The sequence below is a fragment of the Choristoneura fumiferana genome, chromosome 10, assembly GCF_025370935.1.
Source record: "Choristoneura fumiferana chromosome 10, NRCan_CFum_1, whole genome shotgun sequence".
NCBI classification, from domain to species: Eukaryota; Metazoa; Arthropoda; class Insecta; order Lepidoptera; family Tortricidae; genus Choristoneura; species Choristoneura fumiferana.
In genome coordinates, this window is record NC_133481.1 from 10,171,126 (window position 1) to 10,187,978 (window position 16,853).

The following is a 16,853-nucleotide window of genomic DNA, read 5'->3' on the forward strand; positions in this document are numbered from 1 at the left end:
AATAAATAAGCTATTTCTTATCGTAGTATTCCCACTTTACGCCGCATCTTGGAATTTCAACCGCAAAGTCTAACATGAAATTTAAATAAATAAATATCATGGGACACTTTACACCAATTGATCTAATATTTTAATCGGGTGTTCTTTATGCGACGTAATGAAGGTCTTGGTGTAATTTTTGGGAATTTCTATTGGAATTTTGTAAAATCTAGCGTCCGATCAGTTTTAGTTTTAATACGACTACTTATGAGAAATATAAAAATTAAACTTGAAAGATACTGTTGCATTTGTAGAAATTTAGTTACGTAGTTACAAGTAATGCATGTTTAAAATCACAGTAACGTCGTTTTACCTGATTTGATTTGGAATATGAAATGTTTTAAATTTATTTGTCTAAAAATGAATCAAATACCTACCCACGATTTAAATAAAAGAATTTTGGATTGCAGGAGTATTTTGTTGAACTGAACAAGGAATATTACAGTGTTAGTGTAGCTGATCTGATAGAAAAACTGCGTAAGTCGAATCGTAATGGATTTAAATAAATAAAAAAAACTAACATGAACAATAAAAGGGCTTTTTCCAACTCATTCACAGTTTACAATTATGTTTTGAGACATAATATTACTTGAGCTCTATTTATCTCGAATGAGATAAATCTTTTTTTCCTTCCATTCTGACCCTTCCACACTTACCACTTCAATACTAGCCAGTACTCTAACAAAAGTCACTTTAGCAATGAGCACTAAGCTTCACATCGCCAGCGTTTCCTTGACGAGAATTGAAGTTACGTGAAAGACGGCTGTAGAGCGGTTTGGAATGGGTACCCCTGCTCGATATTTACTTTTGTGCTCCGATTTCAAGCTGTATTTGCTGTGCCTTGGTCTAGTTTCAATTAAATCGTGTTTACGCGGGTCCAGCATTGTCGATAGCTTAGCTGATACATCGCAGGATTTTAGAACCCTAGCTGTTGATAATCTTTTTGAGTTGAGCCGATAGTTACGACTATTATGTATTTCTTTCAAAGTAAAAAAAATATGTACCTACTCGTGCTCTCAAGCTAAAAAAAACTCTGGCCCTCAAATGTATGCAGAAATATGTATGTATGTAGAGTGGGCCAAGTGCCGCTGGGTATATTATAATAATTATAAATGTGTTCTCGACAATGTGTACGTATACATTGATAATTTTCTTCGTTATCTGAATAGATCTTCCCGATTTCTGTCCATAAATACTAGACTATATTGCTATTATTTCCGATAGTTAAATCATGATTTTCGTATACCTACGTTGTATGAAGAATGATTATCTTCAGGTTATTCTAAAGCGTTAACGTCATCTATTGCTTAACTGTATTTTTTATCTGTGTACTTTTAATTATTTTCAGTATTGCATACTATGTGTGTGAACATTCTAATGAACTAAAAGAATTTCTTTGCTCACCCGCGACCATATCATAGCTAAGTTTATACAAGATATGCATGTTCATGCGGTTTCTCCACCTTCACACTGTAAGAACACACCCAAATCACACAACACAAACCCACATCTAAGTAATATTAGTCTAACATCTGGTAGTGTGGTGTATTGTGGTGGTGGTGATAGATGAGTTTGAGCGATTTGTGTGTATTCTTACAGTGCGGAGGTGGAGGAACTGCATGAACACGCATATCTTTTTTTGACGACCAGATGGCCTAGTGGTTAGAGAACCTGACTACGAAGCTTGAGGTCCCGGGTTCGATTCCCGTGTCGGGGCAGATATTTGTAGAAAAAATACGAATGTTTGTTCTCGGGTCTTGGGTGTTTAATATGTATTTAAGTATGTACTATCTATATAATTATATTTATCCGTTGCTTAGTACCCATAACACAAGCTTTGCTAAGCTTACTTTGGGACTAGGTCAATTGGTGTGAATAATTGGCCCGTGATATTTATTTATTTATTATTTATTTATCTCGTATAAACTTAGCTATATAACTAAGGTCGCGGGTGAGCAAAGAAAGTCTTTTAAATAGTTCATTGATATGGACCTCCGCAAAGTAACGCCTGATTCAATAAATTATTGTGAACATTCTATTATTCTGAGCGAGTAGAATTAAAAACGTACTTCATCGTTCACACATCAGACTTCACAGACATAAGACAACTTAACCGAGGCCCGCAACTGTTTGCAAAACTACCTTCAACTAAAAACTCACGACCTCTTTGTTAAACGCTAAACACGGACAGTCGGCAATCTAAATCGCAGAGAAAAATATCTCGGGGCGGACTCGGGTATCAAAGTAGGGTTCCACGAGATGTTGTAGATAGAGTCTTTGCCAGCATTGAGCGCCCAGTTAGCATTCAAAAAGACGCCGCGGGCGAAGGCGCGATAAAATCGTCGCTGAGTGCGCCGCGGACGCGAACTAATGGCCAGCAGGGTAGAGAGCTTAGCTAGACATAGTTGTACCAAAAACCAATTGCCATAGCTACTGTCAGTCAAATGGATGTTCAGTTCTCAAAATCTTAAGTGCCTACGAGTAAATGCCTTTATTTAGTCGCAGCTTTGCTTGTGTGGACCAGTAGATTCGGCAGTTGAATTCCTTATATCACAAGAAATTAATAACAACATGGTCATAATTAATAGCATAAAGAACATCGTTTTTTTGACTTAATAGTTATTGTTTGCCGTTGCAACTTCCAAAAGTTACATTGTTATTTTCATTTATCTTCGGAATGTAGAGCACCCGTTCAAAATTTCAAGTGTCCACGTAGTGTAGACTCAGTCTTATGATTTTGCCATTTTATCCCGTCTTGTGAGAAAACCGGGAAAATAAGTAGCGTAAGAGTTACATATATCAAAAATTCAGCCATCTGCGTGCCAATTTTTATTCAAATTAACTAGTCCAGTTTCGACTTGAAAGAGTTACAAACTTAATTTATATGTAAGTACACACACGCACGCGCATTTACGCTTCGCTCGCCCTGATTGTTGTTATTGTCTGTCAATGGATCTGATCCATTTCCTTTAAATAAGGTTTCGGATGAGAATATATTCCTCGTAGTATTTTTCACAAATAGTACTTAATTGCTACAAGAAAAATATGTTTGATTGATGCCTTTACGCAACTTGGTTATTTCGTTCTAGTCTCCTCGGTTCCTCCTCGTAATATGTTAGTAATTTCCGTTAGCCTGTCGCAAATGACCTACTACTTCCCACGTCTTTTTCTATTTTATATAGGGCACCGGCTCACTTATTTACGTTAGAGTTCGCCATTTTTTCAGGCCGTGTGTCGCTGTATGACTATTCATCTGACACTCATACATCGCAAGGCACCTGAAACGCACGCCGTGCTGCTTATTCGAGGCAGACACAACTAGTGTATGAGATTATGGTCTTTGTAAAGTTGGTGCTATTACCATTTTAATGGTACTCTATTATTTTTTATTTACGTAATTACACATGAAACGTAACGTAAGCCGAAATTGCTAAAAAATTGCAATAATAATTTATTTTACTGATTGATCATAATCTATACATAAATATAAAACGAGAGCGCCAAAGTTCGCATACTCTTCGCTAGTTATACCGTAATTTTTGTCCGAATCATCGTTTGTCATAATTTTTTTCCCCACTGAATGAAACCTTACAATTTTCTGAAATTTTTAAATTGCCATCCTTTAGAAAACTATAAGTTAGGTTAGGTTTGTTTTATCGCAATTCTGAATTATTGGATTCTGAGAAAAAAGAGTTATGAATGACAAACGATCGTTCTGATAAACATTACATTCGGAGTTCCAATAAGTATGCGAGCCGATATGGACCAGTACAAATTGACGTATTGAAGATGAATGAAAAAGTAAAATAATAAATAAAAAAGCCATTTGCGTAAACAGCATCTATTTATCTACACCACCATTCCTTGTCATCGCCATCAAAAGTTATCAACGTCAACCCGGCCATAGAAAATTTATCGAACAGTAACAATACTCCTCTCTTGTATACTTACTTATAAAAAGAACAGCTTAATTTTATTCAGCGTTTCAGCAACTTTGTTTGTTTTGTGAAGTTTTTGTTACACCTTTCAAAATGTGAGATAAAATTTGCTTTGTTTTGGCGCTCTTGACTGTTATCACGTTAATACGGACGCTCTATCGATCTGGTTGAGCGTGTTGTAAAAATGCTTTTTGATGAGAATTTAGGATAAATATTTTGACTCAAAAAGTCACAAGCTTTGAAGTATCCTGTCTGCATCGTATTGCCGACGTTAAATTTAATGTTCCCTTAAAATCTCGAGCGGCTTTAGTTAAGTGTAACCAAAGTGGGTAAAAATAGAGAAGTAAAGCTGCTTGTTACTTTTAAGTACATCCATTCATTTTTTAATTTTCTTCACAGGTAAAATCATCGGCACCGAAAATGGACCGCAACGGGTATTTTTTCTACGTCGCATCTACGGCTAAAAAGAAGAAAATAAGTTTGATGCAGCCAAAGCCTCCTCGAGTGGCCTTCGTCGACAAACGCCGTCCCGGGGTGGCAGAGAGGATAGACTGCGAGCCAGTAAGGGCAGTCACAGTCAGTGTGGCTCCAGACGCCACTGAGAATAGACGGGTGGACCCTATGACGCAGCGAGGCCCGTCGCCCGCGCCACGCGCGCGTCTGTATACGCAACTCGAAAGTTATCAACCGAGGTATCATACTATACGTGAGAGTAGTGATAAGAGAGTGGACAGTGAGTGCCGGAGAAGGAAAAAGGACCAAAGGATTACTGGACAACCCCAGGCTGTTTTAAGGTGAGTGCGTCATGTAAACAAAGCGTTCTTTTTATGTTTGAGGACTCAAACTGTTGACACATTTTTGTTTTTAACTACAACAGCCTCGATTGAAATAGTTTCAAAACTTTTATTTAGCATTTAAAGTATTACTATGAAGAAAACCAGAATACTCTTGTTCTGAAAATTTTGTTAGTGATTAAATAATTCAGAACATGAAAACATAACATTCCATGTAAGTTTGTGGTAAACAACTTCATTGATAGAATGGCAGATTGCACCTGCTTTTGAATACAAACCAATCGCATATTTAGCAATTATCTGTAGCAGCACAATGGTAACGCACTGGCATTGTTTCAGCCGCACCATTACTAATTAAAGCCCTGTTTGTTCATGCAAATTTGTTAAACGGTTAATTTTAGGAATACATAATCAAATTAATTAGGTAACCGTCCACGATTTCAGATAAACAATGAATATTGATAGATTCAAATGTCACCATAGATTTGTTGGGAAATGGTAAATAACTAAACGCACCCACTCATTTAGTTTGGCAATATTGGTGGATATTTTAAATAGTGATCCTAAGCGATACTTAATACGCTTAAGAAATGTAATTGTAGTATACGTCGAAAAATGTGCTGTATAGCTTTTGTTTGCTTATATATGTACTCTGTGCTTATGCCCATCGCTAATATTTAAAATCTACTTTTGCACTCATACGAGATATACCACATAGTTTTACAGTTTCTTACGCTCTAATTCAAAAGCTTATTTGAAATTGAACGTTAATTTAACATTAGTTTGTCTTTAACAATCACTTTGACATTTGCCTTTGTCAGACACAGTGTTATTATGATATTATTACTTTTTTAAATTCACACCATTGTTGCAACATTTTCTCTCTTCAATAAACTGCATTGCTTTATTTGTATAGAAACGACCAAACCAAAAAAACTTAATTTTTTCTATGAACTGAATGTGTTTAACATAAGATGTATTGTCTTAAAGCGGAGAAAGTTTATTTTCATAAAGTATCCGACCGAATAACATTAAAAATAATTGCCGATCTTTCACAAGATTAACAAACAAGTGCGTGCCTCGTTATTCAAGTAACCTTTTCAAATAATTGTCGTCGGCGACTGGCTGTCAAAATTATAATGCGCAGTGCATAGGTATTTCTGATTAATTTGATTCAACAATCACTTTTCTGTGCCAGTTGGTACTTTAACAGTTTACGTTGATGATTTTCTTATCTCATCGCTATTTATGCAAACAATTAAGACAAGAGGTTAAAAAAACACCCAGAAAAATAAATGGCATCAATTTCGAACTTTGAGGTGCTTATGGTATCTTTTGCATTTTTTAAACCCTTTAGTAACTTTATTTTATAGTTTCTTATCATACCTATCTGCTTCCTTCATTATTCATAACTCCTTATAAAACTCACTAACGTCAACGAATAGCTTGAACCTTTCCCAAATCATATTGTATTTATCGTCCACTAATAGCGAATAATTCCTTTCAGTTCGTCCTTTTATGGTCAGCCTTCAATCAGATAGCTGTGGACCTTCAATTATTCAGTAATAACGGGTACCGTAATTGCAATCTCATATGACATGGGATCAGATTCCATACAGAGCCGCGGTTTATTATAATCCTCTTTACCATAAAGAGGGGGCTAGTAATGAAAGTCCTGTTTGTAGTGGTCGCGGTTGGACGTGAAATGTAGATAAAATATTGAGATGTAATGAGCACGAAATATTCCAACTTTTGTTGTATAGTTTTTATGTACTTTAGAGAAGTTTCCCTGCCGGCCGCGCGGCCGCGTTAGGTATTCGTTTGGGATATTGCTGTCTTTATCGCTCGTGACATAAGCGCTCGCAGCCATCCCCCCCATGCTCCCCCATGCCTTCCGCAACGACGTCCGTAATTTATATCGAGATAGTTGTAGGCTTTTCAAGATTTGGGCGGTTGAATTTTGGGTTTTGTTGTCCTCATATTATACGAAAAGTGTAGCACAGAAATCAATGATATTTTACAATCAAGGTATTCATTATATTTTCTATGCCTGTGGTTTTTTAAATTTTTGTAAAAATGCTTTATTGGTCTGTAATTCTCGTGCAAAGTTGACATCTTTTTTTTGTCGACTTTTGAGCTCCTGTAATTCTGAAATCTGAAAAACCACAGGCATAGATAAATACGTCTAGTCCATACTTACAAAATTTCATCTTAAGTCTCTCTACATTTGGTTTTTTAATGGTAAGACGAGGGAGATCATGGTTTTGTAAAGGGTTTAGGAATATTGTTGTGAATGAACATAATCCAAATTAACGTGATTCTTGCAAGAAGAAAATTCTTAACCATATATTTTCCAAAAAAATACATCTCTTTCGCTAACGTCCCGTAATGGAGATTGGGGTTGTGGTGATGGAGCTGCAAAATGAAATGAAAACAGTCGAGGGCTTGACGGGATTGGATGCATTATATTATTCTCAGTCTGATTTTGTTACGTATTAAGTTTTCAGTATAGGTATGCTGCTCTGGTATACAGCAGGTTACCCGCCCGCGACTTCGTCCGCATAGAATTAGTTTATCCCTATCCCCCGGGAACAATGTAATTTCCCGGGATAAAAACTATCCTACGTCCTTTCCTATCCGTGTACCGAATTTCACCAAAACCGGTTCAGCGGTTTTGATGTGATGGAATAACAAACAAACAAACATACTTACAAACTTTCGCATTTAAAATATTAGTGGGATAAGTGGGATTTTAGTGGGATTATTATCATCATCTCACTTCACTGTACAGGTAGTAATCGTTAAGTGTAGCCAGGAGATTATTCCGTAACTATACCGATATCAGAAAAGTTTAAACTAATATCAAAAGTACGTTACCCAGTAAATAAAATCCATCAATTACTTTTTAAAACCAAAAATATCCCAAATATTAAATTAAAACCCTCCTATAAGTACATTTATAACGCCGTTTGTTAAAAGGCATTACTTTAAATGGCCTAGTAAATTCACCATTATCATATGGTTTATGAACAATTTAATTTATCCACTTATCCATATGAAGCAATTATCATTTTCAAATTTTAAGAAAATTCCTTTAGAAACACTGAAGAGGGCCCGTCAATGTATCGCACAACAAGGGCGTCACTTCGAGCAACTGCTTCCTCAAAAAAATGTTAGATTTATTATTTCATAAAAGATAGTTTTATCATTTTGTTACAGTTTATTCGTGTAAGTAAATAATGAATCTTAAACAGTATTATCTCTTACGGTAGGCAAACATATCAAATATCAAAACTTGCTATTACACGTTTGCGCTAATCAAGTCGTTTTTCCGCTAGCTTTTCCCAGTCATAGTGGTCAATTTAAAGGTTGTCATTATCTCGCTTAGCACAGTCCTTAAATCTGAGCGACGGTCTCTTAAAGTTACGTGGTGTAATGTTAAGTCACGAATATGGATGATTATTTACCTACTTCATAAATATATGTGATCTTTACAACTTACTACTGAAGCAAAAATCATAAAAAGCGTTAAGTAATAATTATTTTTGCAGAAATTTCACCAGAAATTTTCGTCAAAAGATTTCCTTAACAAGAGTTCAAGAAAAGTTTTCCAGTATAATGAGACCGCGTGGGTGTGTCGATAAGGGATTGGGTCGTTTGTATGGAGCATATCATTATTGGATTGATGATCTTTTCTGAACTCAATATCTGTATTTAGACGATGATCGAGTTAAACATGTTGTTGATCATACTTCATTGGTACTTACGTATAAGTTGTCGATCTTAAATGCTAAAAATGGTAAAAATGTGTCCACGAGAGATGATTTTCTTCCATAAATCTTACCCAAAAAGTTTTAAAACGAGGCAACCTCTTTACGCGTAAATCGTTTGGAAAAATATCATCGGTAGAATCTCTTTACATCTGGGAATGCAATGAACATCCTAATTTTAAAATCTGTTGGGATCGTCCCATACATTGCTGTCAACGCTCAATTTAATTGAGTGACCCATTTCTTGGGCTCCAATTTATTATACTGAGTTTTGTTTAATACTTTTGTAAGTTCATGAACACATTTCAAATATAGAAGGTGAAATTCTTTATACGAAGATAACAGTAGATACCAACGTAGTAAAATTCACAATAATGTACCTACCCTTTTTTAACACGCTTTTATTAGGTCGACCTGTATGTAATTAGGTTTTGCTTACGGAAGTTTTGATCAGTCGCTGCCTTTCATAATGCCCTTCGAATCATGTTCTGTATCAGTCTTATTTCTTTTCAACGTTTTTTCCTTAAAATTGTGGATATTTTTAGACGACAGAAGTAATCGGGTCAGCATACTATGTGTGTCGTACATTTGTGTATGAAGAAAATCAATTCGTTAACGATCTTGTCGGTTACCATAGTACGAAATTAGTTTTTTTTAAAGTTTTTTTTTCTATAGCTAACCGATTTTAGGTCAAAAATATTTGTTAAAAAATAGGTTCATACGATAACAAATCTATGCAAAACATGTGCGTATTGCCAAATGGTTGTATGGAGGAAACTGCTTCCACATGATTAGATCACCTAGGTATTGTCTCCGCTTTTGTCATTTGTACTAACGCATCCTACTGCTTTTTAGTAACAAATGTGTTCAGTATAAAATATTTGTATTGTATTGTATTATACGCCGACAACGGTGTAGCGGTATCAAACATGTAAGACCAACTCGAAACGAAAGATCAAAATGTAAAACCAGAGGACATATTTTTGGTACTAAATTAAGTGTCGTAACCACTTTAACAGCTAATTTATTACCAAAAAAAGGTTTTCATATAACGCCGTAAATTGTTTGTAATCGGGGCACCAATTTATGAAGTCACCGCGAGAGGTCACTTTACATAATTCAAGGCATCAAGGACATAATTTGACTTCGGTTCGTTATAAATTTCCTGTAATAATACGTTCTTCACTTCTTGTGGAAATTTTGAGATTGAAGGCTTTGAAAAACTTTAATAAAATACGCGAGAAAGTTGTATATTAATACCCTTATCTACCTATGCAATCACCTATATCTTTCTTCCATTTTTTATCTCCTCTTGTGTTTTTAACCAATGATCTTTACTTTTATGTTGATGTTGATCAGGTTTGAACATTAATTTCGAAAAAAATGTTAAGAGTTAAGAACAGTTAGTAACATTATGACAAACACATGCAGATGGTGACGTATATATTGCATATTCGTTTAAATATTATGGGAACTTGTTACAGATTGCGTAAATTTTACTTTATATTTCTTTTCGTGTATTCTAAAATACACGAAAGCAGCCATTGGTTTCTGACACAGTAAAAGTGGGCACTGAAGTGACATGACTCGCAATTTAGAGTTTTCTTATTAAAAGACTGTCTTGCCAAAAGAGAGAATGCGGAGGTTAATAAAGTACTGAGTCCTTCGAAAATTGTCGTTTTTAATATCGCTACTTGATAATCTGTTGATTTATTTCATGACTTAAAAGATTTTTATGTTTTGGAGTGTCGTTGTAACGGTCATTAAATTTACAGTTGGCTAATTATATGTTTTAAAAAGTCCATATAAACGTTACATCTTATATTATCTTTTCTTTATAAAACAGCAAACATACTGTTCGATTAATACGAACTAAAGTAGTTATACATTCGTCAGTTGAAGTAAAAACAAATATTTATCAATCGGAAACCAACCGACCTTACTTAAAACAACACGGCATGAAAAGTTATTAATTAACATCAAAAATTAAGGTAGCCCTTGACGAAATACCGACATAATAAATAGATAATCCAGCAGGCTTATAAAGTAATTAAAAAGTTAAATTGAATGAGGACCCGCGTGTTTAACTTAATTTTGTATAGCTCCGGTATTTCATTACATTTACAATACAGCACAGTCATTGGGATAGGGATAAAGATTGGACGCTGAGATTATTGGCAAAACTATTATATTGGTGAGTCTTTTTCTTATTGTTTGAGTAATAGGCAGTTTCAATTATTTTTTTAATACATTATTAGGACACTTGGGCGTACTGTACAGTTATTCAAATTTCAATTGGCAATTGTTTCAGCATTGCAAACATAAAATATAATGGAAGCAATGTCAAATCTAGGCATGAAATTAACAGAGAAGCTAAACTGACTGACATGATCTTCGTTACATAGATCTTCTACGTAATCAACCCCATATAGAGGTATTGACATGTCAATCGACTTGTACTAGGCTTCAATGCAAGATCGGTAATTAATTAATTAGGTTTCCATTCAGCAAACCATGTCGGTCGTTGATTGACGTCGGTATGTATTGGCCGGTTATATAGATGACGTGTGACAAAGATTATACAGCTTGCTCATGAAAATTTTGTAATTTTTAAAGAAATTCAATATAAACGATGATAAGTGCAGTATACTTGCTTAATTAAATAATTTTGGAAAAAGTTGAAATAAAATAAAAAATATTTTTATACATGTCTACTAGTTGACTTTATTTTTGTGGACTGTACTTGTATTGTCATAATATTATATCTTTATATACATATTATTTGTATAAAATTTCAATTCAATGCGATGATTTAGGTGAAATTATATTTGAATAAATTGGAGACAAGTTACTTAATTACGTAACGATCATTGCGCGCCAAAAAGAAATAAAGTTTATCTATCACGTTATTGCTAAAACTACCGCGACGCGAGACGTTTCGACTATATTGCGTCGAGCGTACAACATTGAGGTAATTTTTAACAATAATTTGTCGCATTTAAGTACCAGTTGTAAAATAGAGACTATGATAACAGTATGCTTGATTATCATTCGATTTCAAACACTGGCATCTCACCGTCGTGTCACAACACGAATGCGAACGTTCTATCAGCAACTCTAATTTCACCACCTTATTATACAGATTCAGAATATAAATTCAGCCCGTGTCTCAGATTGCCCGTGGCAAGTTTTATTGGAACGAGAAACTTATCCAACCCACTTTGCTTTGTCAACTTGGAGTTGCAAAGGTCGGAATCCCCGTGACATACAAAAGACGAGTATACATTTTTAATGTACATAGCTCTTAACATAATGCGCTAGATGGAATGAAAATTTCTAAAAAGGATGGAAAAGAATGAGTAAGGTTTATGCGGTTGTTATAAATGTAGATGCAAAGTGTGACGTACATTAACATATTTTAGTAGAGGTGGAGACATTTTTGCCAATTATTGCCAGCATAGATGTGTAGAAGTTCTACCTAGACCTATTATAGAAATAAATGAATTTTGCAAAAACTACGGATTCTATATTTGTGATTGTTTTTAATTAAGATGGTCTGAGTGAAGTGGAACTTGTCGTGGTAGATGCAACTATTGATGATCGAGAACTAGGCAAACTGGAAAAAATGGTCAGCTTTACGAAACTCAATTAAAATTTCCTCTAAGGTATTTCATCAAATAGTCTAAGTTCCGTCCACGAGTGAAATTCCTAACGGCTACCTCCCCCTTCTTGGACTCGCCACCATAAATCAAGGGGGAATTTGCGACCGGATTCGGAAAAAAAACGTCCACGATTCTTTGATTGAAGTTAATAGTTTCAAGACGGACTTTTTTACGTTATATATCGTGGACTTCTTGCTATTTGGCTTAGGAATATTTCTTAAAGATTTTTTTTTTATAATGTGATTGCATGGTTGCTCCTTTAGCTTATTTGGTAATTTGAAAACTTTATAAATATAATGTACAAAAACAGGTACTGAACTTAAAATTTAATCGAATCAAGAGGCATCCAATAAATAAGATTAAGTAGCTATTAGGAATCGGTTACAAAAAAAAATACATTTGTACAATAGCTATTTGTGTAATTAATTACATTTGCATTATCATCAAGTTATACATAATCAAGTTTTTGTTTAATTGTAATGCCTATTTGTTTGTTAAGGTAAAATCTTGCAAGCTTAATATCACTTCTAGTGATAAGATTGACCTAAAACTTGCTGTAAATATAATTAATAATAATAATAGACATTTATTGCCACACTAATAATAACAATACAATGAACATAAACAGAAACACAACAGATTAAAAAAAGGACACATACAAAAGCAAAAACGAAACAAACACGTTACAAATAGGTATGTGGCAAAAGGCTCTTAAGGCTGAAATATTTAGTTTAAAAAATATTTTCCAGATTTACAATTTTCTTGTTTATACAGGTTGTTCCTAAAACTAACGGCCTCTAGGGCCATGAAAGTGGAAAAGTTTGTGTTGCTTTTGTTTTAAAAATCTGTACAAACGTGATGCATGGAAACTAAACTGAAACGGATACGTATTCTAGTAACCATGGTATCATGTAGTAACGAGGACTGAAGTGCTTTGTGCCACGTGTAAATATTCCATCACAATATTACGAACGTCCGTATACGTGCAAATCAGACTTCAAAGCTAGCACTGATGTAACGAAGGCTCTCGTGAAACCGGCAAATTAAAATATTCCCACTGATGAAACATTGTGTTCTCAAATGGAAATATAACTGTATTAATTTAACTTTTCATTAACCTGACGTAAAAGTATTTTTTTGTCTAGATTACAAATTTTACTGTAGAATTCGCATACCTACGTTTTTGAGTAAAACAAAAACATGTCGGATTGTTAACTTCTAAATGAAAAACTTTCTTATTTATTATGTTTCAGTAATTAGTAAAACGAGTAATATATTAGTATTTTTACATTTGGTGTTTAGTTAAGTACCTACCTATATTGTTGAGAAACGAACGCGAGTTTTTTTTTTACAAGCTTTAGGCAGGGCAAGTAACCTGTTTGTTGGGTCAAATCTTGGCGTTCATTTAGCCCACTTCCAGTAGTCAGATTGTAAATGTAGTATAGATAGATTCATTTGTAAGTGATATTTTGGTGGTCTAGTCAGAATCGTCTCCGCAGGACGGAACTCCTCAATGATTAATAGCATCGACTTGAAACTTGGTACTGAAATGTAGTTCAGATGACAATCTAAGTTGGTACAATAATAAAAGGTACAGTCAGCACAAAAGCTTCTATAAAATATTTTTTTAATAAAAACTTATTTGATGGTAGGTATATTTCTTTTTTGGAGAAAAAAAGAAACATATAACGATTAGGATTTAACTGAGTTGAAAACTTCTTAAATTTGTTCGGTTATTGCTATTATTGATCCTTTAACTTAAAATAAACAGTACTGAAACTGAATACTAACTATTGACTATTTATGAGCTTTATTTTAAGGATCCCTTATTTTATAACATTGATATTAAGTTGATCTCTGGAGAGTAGTTGGAAGATAATTAAATTGGTTGAAATAATATTACAGATATAAAATTGTACGCGAGGGAAAAACTATAATTTATAAGTAAAAAATCCTTAAACATATTATGATTTCACCACCGGGGCTCTTTGGATTTTCTTCTTCACTTCGTTCTTTATTCTACACCTCTATGGTTGGTTAGGTTATATGTCTGCCTGCTAATTACGAGGTGTATAACACTATTTTATAGTTTTAGACTAGCCTTTAGTAGCCTGTCCTTCCCCTGGACTTAAACTATCTGTATACTCATCTAAACTGGTTCAGTGGTTTGGACGTGATGAAGTAACAAACAAACAAATAGAGTAACAACCTTTCACATTTATTATATTTATTTATTATATTTATTTATTATATTTATTTATTATATTTATTATATTTATTTATTATATTTATTTATTATATTTATTTATATTATATTTATTTATTTATAGTGGGATAAATCTATCCCAGTATAAATAAATGGGATTAGCCTAGTCAACAAACAATTAAACCAAGGCGTGCCGTGACCCGTCTCATAGTGGTGGATGTCCATCGCTTCTCCTGTGGCCATATTGCTGATCGTTTCTGACGATCGCGATCGTAATCAATTGACTGATTTCGCATACAAAAACTGTCATTTGATTTAATATGATTGCAATTTCGCGAGTACTGCCTTTTCTCAACGTAACGTTTGGCAACCTGTTTCATTTTGCAACTTTTCATTTCGCAAACTCTAAAACTGTAAATATTTCAGGATTTATTTCAGAGCCATCGCGTAGAACCCTTTAGGTTCGGTTAGATTAGTTTTATAAGTCTCCTTTCAGGGTCTCCTGATGGTAAGAGATCACCACCGCCCATAAACATTTGGTAGTGACATTCTGGTAGTCTGACCAGGGTCGTCTCCACAGGACGGAACTCTTCAATGGTTAATGGCATCGACTTGAATTTTGGTATGTAAATGTTGTTTGGGTGACAATACAAGTACAGTCAGCGAAAAAAGCTTGTATTAAAAATGTTTTTTTTACCAAAACCTTATTTTTTGCTGGCTTTTAGTTGTGGAGGTAGAGTACATACAATAATCTGGTAGTGAAATTCTGGTGATCTGAACGATCCTGGTCCGCGCAGGAGCGGAACTTTAAAAACGGTTAATGGCATCGACTTAATACGGTAAGCATGTGTTATTTGGATAACAATGCTGGTCAGTACTTCAATCCACACTAACTGGTATGGACTGATATAGTGCCATCTAAACGTCACACAGAACAATTGCTACATTGTGCTAGAGCTTCTGTTGCGAATTTTAACCGCAGGGCTTTTCTTTTTACAGTTATAAATAGGTCTTAAATTAGTATTATTAATCTGAATGTGGCAAAAAAAGAAGAGTTGATTATTTTTCTTATACTATTGAAATATCTCTTGACACTGGTAACTAAACATAGTTTCATTTGTGCGTTTATGTATTATAAGTCTGTTAGCAATCCTGTCATTTGTTTCCATTTCCTTTACGCATAGAAACTTTAGTAATACCAACAAAAAGGTACTTGCTTCACCACCAGCGTAAGACTTAGCCAACTCTACGAATATTGACGGACTAGCAAATTCATTATTTATTACTGAATCAACTTACCTAATACTCTACGGTCCGGATACATTTACACGCGACCGACGGCGCGGTGAGTGTTTTCTCTTTTCACTGCATGGCCAAAACGCATTCCACACAGTAGTTACCTGGTAGCACACGCAATGAATATAAAAAACGCACGTTGCGCCTTCAATTACAAGAAGTTGTGGTCGAGCTCAAGTACACATTAGTAGATCTTAGAGAGCGAGCAACTGCGATGAATAAATTATAATGTTTATAGGTCGATCTGTCTTAGTGGGCTGATATCCAAAATTGATAAGAAATGAAATAGACAATGATTATTGTCGTGGAAAACGGTTGAAAAATCATTTGCAAATATTTGAAACCACAACACATATGTAAACTTACGTACGAATGTTGCAAGTCAAATATAAACTTGTAAAAATGCATACGACGAAACTAAATCAGATGCACATACTAAATAACGAGTAGGTACAGTTTGCTTGCGTTCAAAAACAGAGAAATAAATTCAGATACCAACGTCACCAGCCCCTGAAGTGAGGCATATTCGACCTTTTTCTGATTTATAGTGAAGCTTTTAAAGACTGGCGACCACTGCGAAAGTGGAGCGATATATTAGAAAACCATCAGCTATCGGTTGTTTTCACGTTTTGGTTCAGTTTTATCTTGGTTGATTTAAAATCATGCAGTAAGTCTTCAGATAATTACATCTAATGACACAACGTGCATACAAGTGAACGTAGAATTCATTAGATTTTACCAAGCCAGATATTTTTTGCTACTGCTACTTCTGTACTACTGTTACTTCTTCTTTTTTGCTATTGCTACTACTTCTTTCTACTGGGAATCCAATCAGAACCACCAATGCTTTGTTTTCGTGGTGAGACAAACAAATGCTCTTAATTTTACAATAGTGTCACACGCAACACATTGGACATGCAACATTTTTTTTATATAAGTATTTTTATTTTTAGTATGAACTAGTATTGCTTCTCCTTTGGGCGACTATTTAGTCGCCCTGCTATGTGCATTCGGCTTTACCAGGGGTGATTCTGTGGAAGTCTTTTTTGCTGAAGTCAATTTTATTGAGCGTGTAATCTTGCTTCCTAATGCAAAACTTTTGCATTGAAATATGAACAACAGTGTACGAGAAAAAATGTGCGTTGCGT

At 34.5% G+C, this 16,853-nt stretch overlaps 1 protein-coding gene across 1 annotated transcript in view; it reads left to right on the plus strand.

The window, feature by feature from the left end:
- LOC141432066 (kinesin-like protein CG14535) overlaps positions 1-16,853 on the plus strand; it is a 343,284-nt gene that overhangs the window by 105,778 nt on the left and 220,653 nt on the right. The window contains exon 4 of the mRNA XM_074093449.1: positions 4,377-4,771. Within this exon, the coding sequence (XP_073949550.1) occupies positions 4,377-4,771 (395 nt within the window). The remainder of the gene's footprint in view (positions 1-4,376; positions 4,772-16,853) is intronic.